The 19,481-nt window shown below is 41.6% G+C and overlaps 1 protein-coding gene and 1 pseudogene across 3 annotated transcripts in view; one reads left to right on the top strand and one right to left on the bottom strand.

Moving 5' to 3' along the window:
• Nucleotides 1–6,520: 6,520 nt before the first annotated feature.
• Nucleotides 6,521–10,077, bottom strand: LOC115131293 (ADP-ribosylhydrolase ARH1-like; annotated as a pseudogene).
• Nucleotides 10,078–11,302: 1,225 nt separating this feature from the next.
• The window catches only part of LOC115130387 (rho GTPase-activating protein 15-like), a 115,983-nt gene continuing 107,804 nt past the window's right edge, over nt 11,303–19,481 (top strand). For 2 of the 3 annotated variants that reach the window (XM_029661501.1, XM_029661492.1), the window contains exons 1-4: nt 11,303–11,429; nt 12,485–12,659; nt 15,855–15,914; nt 16,190–16,339. In XM_029661501.1, the coding sequence (XP_029517361.1) occupies nt 11,416–11,429; nt 12,485–12,659; nt 15,855–15,914; nt 16,190–16,339 (399 nt within the window). In that variant the 5' untranslated portion in view covers nt 11,303–11,415. Of the gene's footprint in view, nt 11,430–12,121; nt 12,186–12,484; nt 12,660–15,854; nt 15,915–16,189; nt 16,340–19,481 lie in introns of those variants that run through there. The other variant, XM_029661510.2, reaches the window with a different exon arrangement.

Genomic DNA, 19,481 nt, shown 5'->3' with positions numbered 1-19,481 from the left:
CTAATGTACTTGAAAACTGCTAACGTGATGCTTGTGCAAAGTGCACGGAGGGTTCCAGACCTTCCAGATTCCCAAATAGCGAGAGGAAGTCTAGCCTAGCCCTGCTGCAAATGACTTACAACTTGGCCCCACTTTACCTTGCAGTTCTCAGGAAGAAGTTTTAAAGAGGAAGTTCAAGAGTCTGATTAAACTCTGAGACCTGCTTTGGGTTTGGGTGGTGCGTAGTCTGTGTGCGTAGCTAACCAGCGTGTACAATGGCATCTTGAAGTTACCCCCGCCCCAGCAGGGTGGATTATAATTGGCATTGCCTGCTGTTTCTGACGGCCCAGCTACCATTTACGGTTCAAGGCATCATTAGCTGGCTGGGTCTGACAGAAGAGGAATGAGTCCATGGAGACACTTGTTTTCATCACACACAAAAAAAAACAAGCTGAATAAAGCAAAAAGAAGGTCTATACTTTTAGACGTATTGGTCTTAAACTTACCATTGATGTTTTATTAGGTTTGGAAAGCTTGAAAGTAGAAAACATTGTAAACAAAAACAAGCCTGGAGGATCTTGGCATAAGGATATAGGGCTATACAGAATCTGACATCATTACTAGCATGAAGCCGAGTATTATGCATGTCCAGGAATCATGTCTTTCATATAGTGGTTTTATGATCTCCCTTTATAAAAAAAACTGAACATTTCATCTGTTTATCTGAATGTTCAATCTACAAATAAATTCCCCTAAGGACTATCAACATATTATCTGGGTTTTGATCTAAGCGTTGTCGAGGCCAAGGTCACAACACCAACTCTCCCAAATGAGAACATTTTTCAAATGACCTAGAGATGACATTTTCAGATAGCCCCACTAAACATGCCACCAATGACTACTAGACATTTAAGTGCCTAACAAAACACCTTAAGGCAGCTAGGAGCCTAGTTCAGGAGAGTTTCTGTTGACCTCCTGACCTTTGTTTGTTGATCAGTGTGTGACACGCAGTCGTTTCTCTTCGATGACATTTTGTCCTCCACTGTTGGTTCATGTAAATGCTGTTCCCTCCCAAAGAGCTTTAAATGTTGTCAAATGGACTTATATCACAGATAGGCTACAACACAGAATAAGGAATTATATTACTAGAATGGACATGATTTTAACTTTCTTACACAGATAGGCCCTGCAGGTATCGCTGCAGAATGCTGTGGTAGTTATACTGCTTAAGTGTGTCTTGAATTCTAAATACATATATATAAATATATATATATGTTTTATATCCTTTATTTAACTAGGCAACTCAGTTAATACACTGGGACAATTGTGCGCCGCCCATGGGACTCCCAATCACGGCCAGTTCTGATACAGCCTGAAATCAAACCAGGGTCTGTAGTGACACCTCTAGCGTTGAGATGCAGTGCATTAGACTGCTGCGCCACTCAGGAGCCCATTGACGGTGTCACCAGCAAAGCACCCCCACATAATCACACCTCCTCCGCCATGCTTCACGGTGGGAACCACATATGCAGAGATCATCCGTTCGTTCACCTACTCTGTTTCTCAAAAAGACACGGAGATTGGAACCAAAAATAAAAATAATTGGACTCATCAGACCAAAGGCCCTATTTCCACCAGTCTAATGTCAATTGCTGGTGTTTCTAGGCCCAAACAAGTATCTTCTTATTGGTGTCCTTTAGTCGTGATTTCTTTGCAGCACTTGGAACATGAAGGCCTGATTCACTCACTCTCCTCTGAAGAGCTGATGTTGAGGTGCGTCTGTTACTTGAACTCTATGAAGCATTTATTTGGGCTGCAATTAGTGAGGCTGGTAACTCTAATGAACTTATCCTCTGCAGCAGAGGTAACTCGGGCTCTTCCTTTCCTGTGGCGGTCCTCATGAGAGACAGTTTCATCATAGCGCTTGATGGATTGACTGACCTTCATGTCTTAAAGTAATGATGGACTGTCGTTTTTCTTTGCTTATATGAGCTGTTCTTGCCATAATATGGACTTGGTATTTAACAAATAGGGCTATCTTCTGTATACCACCCCTACCTTGTCACAACACAACTGATTGGCTCCAACGCATTAAGAAGGAATGAAATTCCACTATTTAACTATTAACAAGACACACCTGATAATTGACATGCATTCCAGGTGACGACCTCGTGAAGCTGGTTGAGAGAATGCCAAGATTGTGCAAAGCTGTCATCAAGGAAAAGGATGGCAACTTTGAAAAATCTCAAAACTCAAATATATTTTGATTTCTTTAACACTTTTTTGGTTACTACATGATTCCATGTGTTATTTCATAGTTTTGATGTCTTCACTATTGTTCTACAATATAGAAATTAGTCAAAATAAAATAAATCCCTTGAATGAGTAGGTGGGTTCAACCTTTTCACTGGTACTGTATATATGGGAGTTCCAGTACCAGATCATTGTGCAGGGGTAGGAGGTAATTGAGGGCTGTTCTTATGGACGAAGCATATACCACAAACCCCGAGGTGCCTTATTGCTATTATAAACTGGTTACCAATGTAATTAGAGCATTAAAAATAAATGTTTTGTCATATCCATATATCATGGTATACGGACTGATATACCACAGCTTTCAGCCTATCAGCATTAAGAGCTCAAACCGCCAAGTTTATATATGAACATAAAGGCAGGGTTATGCTCTGTTTGCATGTCTCTGTTAGCGTGTCTGCATCCACAAGAAATTTAGCCTGTACTTCTGTACTTCTCACTGGCTGACCAAAATTATAATCCTTTCCCCTCCTCTGGCTTTGAACTCCTCCGGATGAGGTGATTAGTTTTCGTTCCACTTCCCTTAGCTCTCTCTTCCCGTCCAGGGCCTGTGACTCAGAGGAGAGGAGGGGAGGGAGACTCTGCTGTTTTTGGGGGAGGGTTAAGGACAGGGCAGAAGTCATCAAACAAATGGAGAGCTGATAATGTTGGTTCCTCTGGAAAACATTACCTTTCCAGAATTAACCATGGAGAAGCTTTCAGGTGACATGGTCCAGAGCTAACAGGCTGTTTAGGGGGTGGGACAAAGGCCACTTGACCAAATATTACAAGGCTTCAGAAGTACATTAACACAGGAAAAAACACCAATTTAATTTACACTGAGTGTACAAAACATTATAAACACGTGCTCTTTCTATGACATAGACTGACTAGGTGAAAACTATGATCCTTATTTATGTCACTTGTTAAAACCACTTCAAATCAGTGTAGATGAAACACACACACACAAATGAGAATCATTGTTAACGTGTTAGTCTTCTTTTTGAAGACAAACTGGATAGACAACCTGAAAGATGTTCCACCGAATTCCATGTCAAAACACACACCTTAGCATTATGGGTTAATTCGTAGAGTATTTTGTCATTTCTGACGTAGACACACAAACACGTAGACACACACACACACGTAGACACACACACACACACACACATACGTACACACACACACACACACACACGTAGACACGCACACACACACACACGTAGACACACACACACATACGTACACACACACACGTAGACACACACACACACACATACGTACACACATATACGTACACACACACACACACACACACACACACACACACACACACACACACACACGTAGACACACACATACATACACACACACACACACACACACATACGTACACACACACACACACACACACACACGTAGACACACACACACACACACATACGTACACACACACACATACGTACACACACACACGTAGACACACACACGTAGACACACGCACACACACACACACACACACACACACACACACACACACACACACACACACACACACACACACACACACACACGTAGACACACACACACACACACACACACATACGTACACACACGTAGACACACACACACACACACACGTAGACACACACACTCACGTAGACACACACACACGTAGACACACACACACACATAGACACACACACACGTAGACACACACATACACATACACACACACACACACACACACACACACACACACACACACACACACACACACACACACACACACACACACACACACACACACACACACACACACACACACACGCACACACACACATCCTCCCAACACCTCCACCACCTCCCCCTAGCTTGGCAGGCTGTGTTTAACCCAACATGTCTGGAGCTGCCTGTTCACATTCCAGTGATGGTTGTGGGCTGTGTGAGTCCTGCTGGCTGCTGTAATTGGAAGCTCTTCCACTCCAGCTCTGTTTAATGGACAGAACACACAGAACACACAGGAGACATACTCCTCAACTCACAACAGGGAGGAGACGAGCAGTAAATATGAGGAGTTTTGTTTCATGTAATACTGTTTCTGACACTGCAGAGGTAGTAAGCTCTGGTCGATTGTCTTTAGGTTATGAAGATGTGGTGTGTCATAATCACCTGCTATTGGCGGTATTCAGGTGAACAATAAAGAGCAAACTCCATAAAGGAGGTCAAAGGGTGACTAACAAGTAGCAACAAGCTCTCCAGGACAAGCTGCCAACATCTGCTGGGGATAGGGCAGACCATACACAACATCAAACAGCCGTCACCATCAGTGCAGAGTAACAGAGTTAGAAGCAGTGTTCTCAGTCTTTTCGATTTAAACTTTCATATTTATCAGATTTCCCTAAATGGTGTGTGAAAAAATAAATCACCAGTGAAGCTCATGACTGAATCTGTGGGTAGATTGGTAGTTGGAGTGTATTTGCGCTGAGTGAAATCATAACACCAACAGGGAAGGTGTCAGTTAAGAGATAGTGAGGAGCCATGTATGTCAACAGCAACACGTGTTTCATAGAGCTCTGTGCCTTAGTCTTCCTCCTGATTGGTTGTAGCACAACACAGCACTACTAGTCTTTATCAGTCACCACAGCGTCAGGCCCTCTATTAGCCGACACATTCCCCAGTAGAGTATGTCATTCTGACTCCTCTCCCACTGTCAGACTTTTATCTCTAACCCGCAACTTACAGTTTGGCCTACCCAAAAGTTACAGTTTGGCCTACCCACAAGTTACAGTTTGGCCTACCCACAAGTTACAGTTTGGCCTACCCACAAGTTACAGTTTGGCCTACCCACAAGTTAAAGTTTGGCCTACCCGCAACTTGCAGTTTGGCCTACCCACAAGTTACAATTTGGCCTACCCACAAGTTACAGTTTGGCCTACCCACAAGTTACAATTTTGCCTACCCGCAAGTTACAATTTGGCCTACCCACAAGTTACAATTTGGCCTACCCGCAAGTTACAGTTTGGCCTACCTGCAAGTTACAGTTTGGCCTACCCAGAAGTTACAGTTTGGCCTTTTCAGAAGATACAGGTTGGCCTACTCCGAAGTTACAATTTGGCCTACTCAAAAGTTATAGTTAGTTCTACTCAGAAGTTACAGTTTGGCCTACAGTATATCTAACAAGAGCAAGGGCATAACATTGCCATTTGAGGCAGTGGAGATTGAATAAGTTGTCTTTCTCTCTGTATATGACCATGGTTGGTAATGCAAATACAAATTGGTCAGAAGGCCTATAGATGCTGGCTTACAGAGCTGGGATGTAAGAGAATGTCAGTGAGGCAGAGTGGAAATGATTGCCACCATATCATTTTTATTACCTGTGTGTGTGTGTGTGTGTGTGTGTGCGTGTGTCTACGTGTGTGTGTGTGTGTGTGTCTACGTGTGTGTGTGTGTACGTATGTGTGTGTGTGTGTGTGTGTCTACGTGTGTGTGTACGTATGTGTGTGTGTGTGTGTGTGTCTACGTGTGTGTGTGTGTGTGTGCGTGTCTGTGTGTGTGTGTGTGTGTCTACATGTGTGTGTGTGTCTACGTGTGTGTGTGTGTGTGTGTGTACGTATGTGTGTGTGTGTGTCTACGTGTGTGTGTGTACGTATGTGTGTGTGTGTCTATGCGTGTGTGTGTGTGCGTGTCTACGTGTGTGTGGAACATCTTTCAGGTTGTCTATCCAGTTTGTCTTCAAAAAGAAGACTAACACGTTAACAATGATTCTCATTTTTCCATGACAGGTAGTAGTGGTGTGTGGGTGAAATCACTGGGGGAAGCCAGAAAAATAGTCATATTACAACCTATGTGTTCTGATAATGGCGTTGTTTCCTCTACAAACTGTCTTCCCTTGACACTTTTCTTTGGTGTGCCAGGACCAATCACAGTTGAGCTCACTCAGTTTAGCTCAATGCTGATTGGCTAATATGTTATACTTTTTTTATCAAGGGAGCCCAAATGCTCGCTGGCTTCCCTTGAATTCAATGCTACGGGCAGCAACACTGACATTCTCTTTTTGACCAGACAGCATCAGATAGATGGCCTACACAACCAGAGACAGAGGGCCGCTGTTTCGCTCGCTCGGATGCTTTCTCCTGTGAGATACATTTAGCCTGTGGCAAATTGAAAGAAAATGATGAAACACAGAGATGAAAGATACATTATTTTATGCATTTAAAAAAATATATATATAATAATAAATGGGAAGCCTGGGTTCCCTTGGCATCCAGGACGCCACTGGACATAGGACATAGGACATAGGCTACTCTTCAGTTATCAGCAGACAGGAAAACGTACGTCAAGGTCCAAAGCAGCCATTTTCCACTCAATAGCAAATACTTTCTGGGCAACAATGAAATACCCTACTGTGATTGTTTTCAATTAGAATGGTCAAGAATAAACCAAAAAAATGCTTCTTAGCAAAGATCAATTTGTCAAGCAAGAATTTCGCTAGTTCTGTTTTGGGTGTGAGAGGGGAAAGCTAGCAGGACAAAACTCCATCCCACCAATAAAGGCTGACATTTCAGGTGGTCTTTACAAACTGCACTTACATTAAAAGGGCATTATCATAATTTTCTCCATTTCACAGTAACATTCCAAACTCATAGTGTGGAAATATACTTTGAGAGAGAGAGATTTGTTAAGTCACACTGCCACCCTCTGGTCTTCACTGTACTTGCAGTCTTCATGTTGAAGATGTACACAAAACCATCAGTCTAATCTGAAATCAAACAATCCTTTTTTACACTCTGTCATATCTTAAATTCTACAACATTAGCACAGCAACTGTAGCATTATGTATGTTAGTGAAGGATTGATTCTAGGCTGGAAATGTGTTTGTTTATTGCCATAAGTGAAAATGTTTGAGCAAATTCTGTAGATGCTAATAGCTCTATATGTGGTCAGTAGTTGGACTGCAGCTTGAGATAAATCACTATTCTCTTACTAACATTTACACATCCAGTCATATTCTTTAAAACAAATAAAATAAAATAAAGGGATGAAAAAATGTAAGCATTACATTTTTTTTAAGTTGCTGAAATTACTAATCAACTGCAGGAAATCTAATGGAGTTGACCATCTATCGGTTTACTTTGCATCACTCTTTCTCAGTACCAAGAGGGTTTCCCCTGAGCTCATACAGCTGCTGCCCAAGCCTGGCTAGCCTGTCACGGTACTCCAGCCTATGATATTTGCTCTCTGGCACCCCTCTGAAGCCAAACAGCGCGCCCCACCAGGCAGCAGCGATCGCGGACATGGAGTCGCTGTTCCCACCGTGGAAGAAGCCGTGATTGGCCAAGTCCACCCAGGAGTCGCCTGCCTTTAGGACGGCGCCGTAAGCTATCATGGGAGCATTGTGCCCACTGGCACCACATACCCCCTTGAAGCTAACCTCCCTATAGAAACACTACCTGTCCTTCACTCTGTCGCGCTCTGGGAACTGGGGTTTTTTCTTCCCATTCTGTATGCCTCTCTTTTCCAAATAGGCTCTCCACTGAGTCCCAAAGTAGTCCCTGGTAGTTAGAAAATGTTGTGTAAACAAACGGGACAATCTCATGGGAATATGTCACATTAGGCCTGTGGGGTGGTGGTGGGTCAGACGCCCACTCTCCACACTGACTGCTGTCAGCCTGTGCTCCTACTCAAGTGCAGGCCAATACACATGGCCCTCACGGCTGCCCCACACCCTCCACCCTTCCTGCAGAAGGAATCATTTAATGCCCCTCTCAGTTCTCCATATGCGCCTGGCAACGCTGTCAATACAGAGGAGAGAGAGGGAGTGTAATTCTTGCATTGAAGGGAGATCAACATGTTTGTTTAAGTGTGCCGTGCCCCAGCGTGCAGAAGCATTGACACTCCTTTGGGTGTCCTGTTTACATTGTGACAACAAGACATGACACACAACAGAAAAAATACAGTGCATTTATGACTCTCTACAGTGCCTTCGGAAGGTAATCAGACCACTTGACTTTTTTTCACATTTTATTAGGTTACAGCCTTCTCCTAAAATTGATTCAATTGTTTTTTTCCCCCCTTAACAATCTACATAAAATACCCCATAATGACAAAGCAAAAATATTTTTGGACATTTTAGCAAATATGTTAAAAATAAAAAACAGAAATATCACATTTACATAAGTATTCAGACCCTTTACTCAGTACTTTGTTGAAGCACCTTTGGCAGCGATTACAGCCTTGAGTCTTCTTGGGTATGATGCTACAAGCTTGGCACACCTGTATTTGGGGAGTTTCTCCCATTCTTCTCTGCAGATCCTCTCAAGCTCTGTCAGGTTGGATGTGGAGCGTAACTGCACAGCTATTTTCAGGTCTAACCCAGAGATGTTCGATCAGGTTCAAGTCCGGACTCTGGCTGGGCCACTCAAGGATATTCAGAGACTGGTCCTGAAGCCACTCCTGCGTTGTCTTGGCTGTGTGCTTAGTTTCAGTGTCCTGTTGGAAGGTGAACCTTCACCCCAGTCTGAGGTCCTGAGTGCTCTGGAGCAGGTTTTCATCAAGGATTTCTCTGTACTTTGCTCCGTTCATCGTTGCCTCGTTCCTGACTAGTCTCCCAGTCCCTGCTGCTGAAAAACGCCAGGTTTCCTCCAGACGTTACCCTTGGCATTTAGGCCAAAGAGTTCTTGGTTTTATCAGACCACATCATCTTGTTTCTTATGGTCTGGGAGTCTTTAGGTGCCTTTTGGAAAACTCCAAGTGGGCTGTCATGTGCCTTTTATTGAGGAGTGGCTTCCGTCTGGCCACTCTACCATAAAGGCCTGATTGGTAGAGTGCTGCAGAGATGGTGTCAGTCTGGAAGTTTCTCCCGTCTCCACAGAGTGAACATCGGGTTCTTGGTCATCTCCCTGACCAAGGCCCTTCTCCCCCAATTGCTCAGTTTGGCTGGGCAGCCAGCTCTAGGGAGAGTCTTGGTGGCTCCAAACTTCTTCCGTTTAAGAATGATGGAGGCCACTGTGTTCTTGGGGACCTTAAATGCTGCACACATTTTTTGGTACCCTTCCCCAGATCTGTGCCTCGACACAATCCTTGTGACAATTCCTTCGACCTCATGGCTTGGTTTTTGCTCTGACATGCACTGTCAACTGTGGGATCTTATATAGACAGGTGTGTGCCTTTCCAAATCATATCCAATCATTTGAATTTACCACAGGTGGACTCCAATCAAGTTAAAGAAACATCTCAAGGATGATCAATGGAAACAGGATGCACCTGACCTCAACCTCGTGTCTCATAGCAAAGGGTCTGAATACTTATAAATAGGTTATTTCTGTTTTTCAAAATAATCTGTTTTTGCTTTGTCTTTATTGGGTATTGTGTTTAGATTGCTGAGGATTTATATTGATTTAATCAATTTTAGAAAAAGGCTGTAACGTAACAAAATGTGGAAAAAGTCAAGGGGTTGGAATATTTTCTGAATGCACTGAACCTGCTGCTCTTCCATCCATGTCTTCCATGTTTACAATGTACTTCTCCACTCGATACAGCACAGGGAAGAATGCCCTCTCCCCCCTCCACCACCTTGACCAGCACTTCAGCTGTAGTCAAGTGCATGACAGTGTCATCACTTATCGGGAACTCTTTGGCATTCAGCTTCTCTAGACTTCCTTTCTTCTGCACTTCCTCACGGATGAGCGCTCCATCATTCTCAAATGTCTCCTGCTCCACTCAGCACCTCTGTTCCAGGGGAACCTCCTCTGAAATGTTGAGATCTGGTTGGAATGACGGTTGTAGTGGTGGTGGTGGTGTTTAATTACTTCTGTTAAAGATTGCATTCGATCATTGACTAATTGAATGTTGCTTTGGATGGAGAAAAAAAATGCATATACATTTAAAATAAAGAAAAAACTTCACAATACCTTTTAGGCTGTTAAGATGAGATAAGGATACAGTGTCCCACATGTGAGTCACTGAACCATTCATGGTCAATTCAGGGAGGCACAACGTTACAGGATGTTAAGGTATGAATGTCTTGTGTAGAATTGCAGAACACACATTACAAGTGGAGCTCGTGCTGTCAATGGCTCCCCTGGACTGTTGGTGGATCTCAGAGACTTATGTAGGTGGAGCGTTTGTTCCCTTCATGTGATTCTATACCTTAGATTTTGCCTTCTCAGTCTCCACCGTTTCTCAGCTCCATACAAGGCAACAAGGCTTTCACACAAACACTTCCTGGATTGAAGGCCAATGGGATTGCGATTCTGAAATTGCAATTGCCCCATCTGCTGGAGGTAAAAGGGAAATTCATTGCTCTTTGACGATTGGACACTTTACTCCCCCACTGTATATGCCATATAAAACCTTTACAGGTTGTTGTGCTAACACTGAACCAAGGATGGTACCCATGAACACCACAGTTTGAATTGTTCAGTAAAATAGCTAGTTTTTGTTCATTAAAAAAAGGCTCTCAGGGGTGAATCATCCAGACCACAAGAAAACCCTAATGATGTCATTTCCTGATTCAACCAATTTCATCAACAAACAATTGTTTTGGGGCCCAGTAACTCTTTTGATAATGTTACTTTAGTTATTTTACGTTTTTGGGGAAAAATCTTGATGTAAAGTATAAACCATTCATATTGTGTATGGAAGAATGCTGCTCCCTTGCGAAAACAATCTGTAAAAGATCACTGGAACAGGAATTTAAATTAAGACAACATTAACTGTAGTGAAACTCAGACATGTACCATTATCTTTCAAATTGCACTTTTGGCAAGGGATATGTTTTGGAACAAGCTGTTACTAAAAACATGCTGAGAAACCTACTCGTACACCAACACGCTGATCTACCTAGTTCTCAGATTGTGTGATGGACAGATCTCACATCTACGTCTGTTATCAATGTCTATTCAGTTCTGAAGTTGAAGTTTCAGTCAGACTAATTCTGTGCAAGTGACATCTTTCAGGAAGTGGGGACCCGGGCCTGCGACGCGTAACACACGTTCACATCAACTGTGGAGCAGTAGTGAAAGACATGGTGGTTAGACTACACCATGTGATGAAACCTACTTCCTCTAAATGTAAAACTTGCACTCTTTTTCTCTATCTCTTTTCTTTTTGTGAACTGAGGCTGATTGATTTGATAGAAAGATGGCGGGGACGAGGTAAGAAAGACAGAATTCTAGTGTGTGGATGGAGTGGTTTTGAAAAATGAAGGATGCTGTCATTTTTGTTGAATCATTCTTAAACGTTTTGGGAGTTTTAGTGGGGGGGGTCATTGGTGACTTATAGAGATGTAAACGCCTAGGCAATGGCATCACGTGCCTGGGCCCTTACTTACTATATGCAGTTAGTCGGTGGAAAGTTGTTGATACGTGTGTTATTCTTGAGTATTATAGTCCTGAATTGTTATAACATAGTAGATGGTGTTCTACATGCAGTTAAAACAGGATAGAAGTAGAATTGGTGGTTCAAAATGTTTGAATTTCACCAAAATGTTAATTTTTTGTCTCTTTTTTAAATTTTCTTCTCTGAAGTTTAGGATTTTTCTAACTTGTTAAAGTCACAATCTACAAATCTGTGATATCAATACAACTGCATCCACTATACTGACTTTCAATTGACATTTCTGCACTGTACGTCTTTACAACATAAGCCTCATAACAATATCACAATTTGTATTACCATGGTCATGTTTACACAATTGTTTGTGTTGTAATCAACGATGCGGAGAGATGTTAGGGTCTATGCAAACCATCAGTATACACAGCTGTTGACGTCTTAATCTGTTCACTTATTTTGGGTGTGGAGGTTGAGATTTGCTTCCTGTTGTGAGACACTTTGTGCAACGTCTCAAAAAAACGCACATTAGGTTAAAACCCGACACTGAACTACTATGTGACCTTGCTGAATGAGCCTTGGTACTTAGATTGAATTCAACTTTTTTCAGTGGGTAGATTGTTTATTATTAGCGAGAATCCCAAACTTGAGCAGACGATGAGACAACCACTACGGAAAGAAAGGCTAAAGTCCTCAAGCTTAGAATACACTTCTCGCCATGTCTGCCCTTTAATGTTCCTAAAAACAGCGTTTTAACAGCCTTCTGTAAAGCATTTTACATCCATTGATTCATTAGAAATCGTATCAATCGGATAATACTTATTTTTGAACAATATTTTAATCTGAACATCCCACTTGTGTTTCTCCTCCTTTTGACCAGAATCACCAATCTTCAGAGCGCAGGGAATCAGCCGACTCTGATTCTTCCCCACCAGGTGACCGGAGCCGCACCAGGTACGGTCCAGATGCGTATCAAGAACTCTCAGATCAGCGGGGATCGCCTGAGTCAAACCAAGTCCATGGTCCTGCAGGACCCTGACTTGCCTCCCAGACCTGTAAGTATAGGACATGTGCACAAAGAGATGCATACACACAAATACAAACACACATATACACACACACACACACACACACACGCATACACACACACACACACACACACACACACACACACACACACACACACACACACACACACACACACACACACACACTGCTCTCGTATTATACAATGTTAAAGCAGATTTGAATCTGCTTATTGAATGTTGTTTGTCATTTGGTGAACTGTGTTTACATAAATTCCAGTAATTATGATTATAGCATTTATAAACCGTTGTATCACATTAGGTGATTATCATTTGCTTAATTGCGCTGATCTCTGTTTGACTGAGCACTTCCCTGTGGGAAAATCAGGGTAAAGATAAAACAGATGATGCATTTACAAAATGAGCAATCTGATGCAGCATATTTGGAATAATGTAGCTACCATGTTGACAATGAACTGGACATAACCCCAACCATTTCATCTTTCTCGTAAGTGGCTACGTGGTCAGTTGACACCTCCATTTAGCATAGTGGTTCACGACCGTATCATAGTGTTTCATGACTATATCATAGTGGTTCATGACTGTATCACAGTGGTTCATGACTGTATCACAGTGGTTCATGACTGTATCATAGTGGTCTCATGACTGTATCATAGTGGTCCACGACCGTATCATAGTGGTTCATGACCATATCATAGTGGTTCACGACCGTATCATAGTGGTTCACGACCGTATCATAGTGGTTCACGACCGTATCATAGTGGTTCACGACCGTATCATAGTGGTTCACGACCGTATCATAGTGGTTCACGACCGTATCATAGTGGTTCACGACCGTATCATAGTGGTTCACGACCGTATCATAGTGGTTCACGACTGTATCATAGTGGTTCACGACCGTATCATAGTGGTTTACGACCGTATCATAGTGGTCCACGACCGTATCATAGTGGTTCACGACCGTATCATAGTGGTTCACGAATGTATCATAGTGGTTCATTACCTTATCACAGTGGTTCATGACTGTATCATAGTGGTTCATTACCGTATCACAGTAGTTCATGCCTGTATCATAGTGGTTCATGACTGTATCATAGTGGTTCATGACTGTATCATAGTGGTTCATGACCGTATCATAGTGGTCCACAACCGTATCACAGTGGTTCATGACCGTATCATAGTGGTTCATGACCATATCATAGTGGTCCACGACCGTATCATAGTGGTTCATGACCATATCATAGTGGTTCATGACCGTATCATTGTGGTTCATGACCATATCATAGTGGTCCACGACCGTATCATAGTGGTTCATGACCATATCATGCAATACATCTGTCTATGTATTGGCTGGAGTAATACAGCAGAACATGTACTTTAAAACAAGCCATAGTAACCTTCAGTCAGTCTCAGTATCTAACATGTATTACAAACCTTCATAGAGTTTATTAATAATTGACAGCAACCTGAATTACTCTGATGATCACAGCCGTGAGGCCACGTCTTCATGGTTTGTTGTGTTTCTTGTTTGCTAATTATGCAGAAGATACTTATTTGGGAGACGCCTCATACTGCAATAACACAGTTTGTCCAGAGGGCAGAGTAGAGGTACAAAGGCTACTGGAGATAATGAACCAGATCTTATGGACTACAAACATATTCACTAACATCTCCCAACAAACATAGCTGCGAACACAGAACATTATAGCGTTGCCCTAACGTTACATCAGTGTTCTAGTGTTCTAGTGCAGAATGTTGTTGTGATTACAGCTGTCCTAGTTTTCATTACATTCATTACACAGAGGATCACATGTAGCAAACATAAAAATGAACATTGTTTGTTACTATCATGTATTAGTGTGTGTTTCTAGAGAGCAGGGTAATTGTTTCTTGACCTCCTCCAATGTATTGCCATACGTGTTAAACCCTAGCTGGACCGTATCCTGCTCCACCCTCCTACACTGTGATTAATGAGAGATTACGAACTGGGTGGTTCCAGCCCTGAATGATAATTGGCTGACAGGTATATCAGACCGTATACCACGGGAATGACAAAACATATTTTTACTGCTCTAATTACATTGGTAACCTGTTTATAATAGCAATAAGGCACCTCTGGGATTTGTCTAATATGGCCTATATACCATCCAGGGACTCCGTGTTGCGTTGTGCTTAAGAACAGCCATGGTATATTATCCATATGCCACACCCCCTCAGGCCTTATTGCTTAAATATAACAACCCAAAATAGCTGGACCCCGTTGTAGTGAATAAAGGACTCACTAGGGGTTTGGACTGCGAGGGTAGGCCTATCCTTATTGGAATTCCTATAGGACAGGCATTTGACCAGTAGAGGGCAGGGCAGCACAGTGCTGAAGGATAAAAACTGAATACCAAACGGTACATACTGTGTTTCTATAGCAACCCGGAACACTGGTTCAACTATGTATATGTTCAACCTTTTCTGATCTACCTTTACTGCAACTACAAATATTACTACTACTACTACTAATTTACTACAGGGTTTAACACATCTCTCATTAATCAATAACCGTGCTGTATTCATGTCCATGTTTTGTCTTTTGCAATGAGTGTTTCCGTTGCTGTTATAATGACGTGAACTATCATGGTCTGATTGTGATTAGCACTGGGTTGTGTGAGTTGTTTATCTGTTGTCGCACTGTGAGGTCTCATGTCATCAACCACACTGCGTTCCCACACATACTACTGTCAGAGACTCTATAGGCATTTATGATGTAGACTTTAAATAGGTTAACGCAGTGCTGAGACATTCACACGTGTCACCATACTCTTTTTGGTATTATATTGCATCATCTTTAAAGCTGTTAAATACAGACATGGACTCTTCACACGAGCTGCATTGTTTTATTTTCACCGAACCCATTTTTACCAGGGTAGCGGCAGGGTAGCCTAGTGGTTAGAGCGTTGGACTAGTAATCGAAAGGTTGCAAGTTCATATCCTGAGCTGACAAGATACAAATCTGTTGTTCTGCCCCTGAACAGGCAGGTAACCCACTGTTCCTAGGCCATCATTGAAAATAAGAATTTGTTCTTAACTGACTTGCCTAGTTAATTAAAGGTAAAATAAAAAAACAGCTAAGACAATGAGGCCACAATCAAGCAACAGTTGTGATTTGAAACCATCAGGAAAGTCAGCTCTTCTTCTCTGTTTTTCTCTCTGTAGATCTCTCGCCACCGGAGGAACCAGTCTCAGCATAACATTGGTGAAGCCATAGAGACTCCTGTGAGTATGACAGGCCACCATAAAGAACTGTCAGGATGGGCAGAAATCAGTTTGGGTATACTCTGTTACTATATGGCAGTTATTAGCTATTATACTACACTAAATATTGTTCACTATAAATATGTTTCTGCACTTTTCATTCAGCTGGCCTATTTTACTTAAAATAAGTATATTTATTTGGTTGATACTGATAAAATAGAATGTGTCTGATTGGAATATTTATGTGACATTGATTGATAATATCTCTTCAAGGATAAATGTTACATGTATTTCAGGTTGTTTTGAATGGTGAATATTTGAATAAAGCCAAAATATCCGAAGGAGGCAAAAAACTGAGGAAGAATTGGACTTCAACTTGGGTAGTCCTGGACACGGATAAACTTCTGTTTTATAAAGACAGCAAGCAAGAAGCCCTGACAAATTTGGTAGGTTTTTGCAAGATCCTTACTCACTCTCTCTCTCTCTCTCTCTCTCTCTCTCTCGCTCTCTCTCTCTCTCTCTCTCTCTCTTTATTTTTCTCTTACTCTCTCACTCTTTCTCTCTCTCTCTCTTACACATACACAGTAAAGTACAAAGTGAAGGTTCAGTAAAGTACAAAGTGAAGGTTCAGTAAAGTACAAAGTGATGGTTCAGTAAAGTACAAAGTGATGGTTCAGTAAAGTACAATGTGATGGTTCAGTAAAGTACAAAGTGATGATTCAGTAAAGTACAAAGTGATTTTTTATTTGATTTATTTCACCTTTATTTAACCAGGTAGGCCAGTTGAGAACAAGTTCTCATTTACAACTGTAACCTGGATAATGCACAGCAGTGCGACACAAACAACAACACAGAGTTACACATGGAATAACCAAACATACAGTCAATAACACAATAGAAAAAAAGTCTATATACAGTGTGTGCAAATGAGGTAAGATAAGGGAGGTAAGGTAATAAATAGGCCATAGTGGCGAAATAATTACAATTTAGCTATTAAACACTGGAGTGGTAGATGTGCAAAAGATGAATGTGCAAGTAGAGATACTGGGGTGCAAAGGAGAAGAAAAAAAACAGTATGGGGATGAGGTAGTTGGATGGGCTATTTACAGATGGGCTATGGTTCAGTAAAGTAAAGTACAAAGTGATGGTTCAGTAAAGTACAAAGGGCTGGTTCAGTAAAGTGCAAAGTGATGGTTCAGTAAAGTAAACAGTGACGACATTAGGTTGTGTTATAACCATCTGAATACGAGGGGTCAATGTTCAATTACAGCCACAAATCAGCTTTCTAAGGGATTGCCAACAAGCATTATGAGTACCAATGTTGAGTGAACATTTACATTTTCATTGAATTGTTTTATTTCTTAAACTGGCAAATTTACTTTATTAACTTTGATCCCATGGCGTAGAATTCACCAAATGAAAATGCAATGAGCAACTGTTTACCCCCTTGTGAAGAGGACTGCATATAGTGTGTGTGTGTGTGTGTGTGTGTGTGTGTGTGTGTGTGTGTGTGTGTGTGTGTGTGTGTGTGTGTGTGTGTGTGTGTGTGTGTGTGTGTGTGTGTGTGTGTGTGTGTGTGTGTGTGTGTGTACATATACAGTACATGCATGCATGTATATCTGTGTCTGTCTATGTGTGTAGTATGTGACTTTAATCCAGAGAGAGAGAGAGAAAGAGAGAGGTAGGAGCGAGAGAGAGAGAGGTAGGAGCGAGAGCGAGAGAGAGAGAGAGAGAGAGAGAGAGGTAAGAGAGAGAGGGCTTGGGTGGTGGGATTCTAAAATGAGCTTGCCATGCTTTTTGATGAAGCTCAGAGGACTTAATCAAAGCCCTATCTATTACTGAGCCCCACCAGGGCAACGGTCTGTCAGACTCTCCCTGTCCAATAGTTCATTATGGGCAAGAGAGGCATTTCCACATACAGTGCCTTGCGAAAGTATTCGGCCCCCTTGAACTTTGCGACCTTTTGCCACATTTCAGGCTTCAAACATAAAGATATAAAACTGTATTTTTTTGTGAAGAATCAACAACAACAAGCCACAGAAAAACACAGCCATTTTCCCAGCCAAAGAGAGGAGTCACAAAAAGCACAAATAGAGATAAAATGAATCACTAACCTTTGATGGTCTTCATCAGATCACACTCATAGGACTTCATGTTACACAATACATGTATGTTTTATTTGATGAGTTTACATTGGCGCGTTACATTCACTAGTTCCAAAAACATCCAGTGATTTTGCATAGCCACATCGATTCAACAGAAATACTCATCATAAATGTAGATGACAATACAAGTTATACACATGGAATTATAGATATACCTGTCCTTAATGCAACCGCTGTGTCAGATTTCAAAAAAACTTTACGGAAAAAGCAAACCATACAATAATCTGAGATGACGCTCAGAACAATCAAGTCAAAATAGCCACCATGTTGTAATCAACGTAAACCACGAATTACATGCTAAATATTCCCTTACCTTTGATGATCTTCATCAGAATGCACTCCAAGGAATCTCAGGTCCACAATAAATGCTTGATTTGTTCGATAATGTCCGTTATTTATGTCCAATTAGCTACTTTTGTTAGCGCGTTTGTTATACATATCCAAACTCTCGTTCTGGTCAGCGTTACGTCGGACAAAAACTTCAAAAAGTTATATTACAGGTCGAAGAAACATTTCAAACTAAGTACAGAATCAATCATTAGGATGTTTTTATTATTAATCCTCAATAAGGTTCCAACCGGAGTATTCCTTCGTGTCTTCAGGAGCCATGGAACGCAGGTTGCTAATCATGTGAAATGCGCATGACCAGAAAATGGCTGACTGCCAGACACCTGATTCATTCTGCTGTCATTCAGTCCCACAACACAGTAGAAGCCTCATTCAAATTTCTATAGATGGTTGACAGCTAGTGGAAGCCCTAGGAAGTGCAACATCATTAATATCTCAAGGGGATTTCAATGGGAACTGTGTTGAGTACATACCAACCTCAGATTTCTCACTTCCTGTTTTGATTTCTCCTCAGGTTTTTGCCTGCCATATGAGTTCTGTTATACTCACAGACATCATTCAAACAGTTTTAGGAACGTCCGAGTGTTTTCTATCCAATACTAATAATAATATGCATATATTAGCAACTGAGACTGAGGAGCAGGCCGTTTACTTTGGGCACCTTATTCATCCAAGCTACTCAATACTGCCCCCCAGCCATAAGTAATAGCAGAGAAGTATACCAAGGTGTCATGCCCTCTAAATTTTTGTTTACGTTGTTGGGAAAAGTGGTCAAAATGGCAGCTGTTTTAAAAAAGTTACAGAAAATGTTGATGCAGTCCCTGATACAGCTGTAACATTTGATTGGTACCAGATAATGATGTTGTTATTTCAGATTTGAATAGAAGAGAAGTAGAGGAAATTTGTCAAAGTGGTGAAATTACAATATCTGATTTGTGTCAAAAGTTGCATTGTTGCATTTACACTGAATGGAAGTGGGAAGTAATGATATCTCATTAATGTCAATGAAAAATAAATACATAATGTTTTATAGTTTAAAAAGTATAAATAATATCAAAAAGTTGAATGCAAGCAC

Source organism: Oncorhynchus nerka, linkage group LG1, assembly GCF_034236695.1.
Source record: "Oncorhynchus nerka isolate Pitt River linkage group LG1, Oner_Uvic_2.0, whole genome shotgun sequence".
Taxonomy (NCBI): domain Eukaryota; kingdom Metazoa; phylum Chordata; class Actinopteri; order Salmoniformes; family Salmonidae; genus Oncorhynchus; species Oncorhynchus nerka.
The sequence above is the reverse complement of the archived record's forward strand: the minus strand, read 5'-3'. Positions and strand labels throughout refer to the sequence as shown.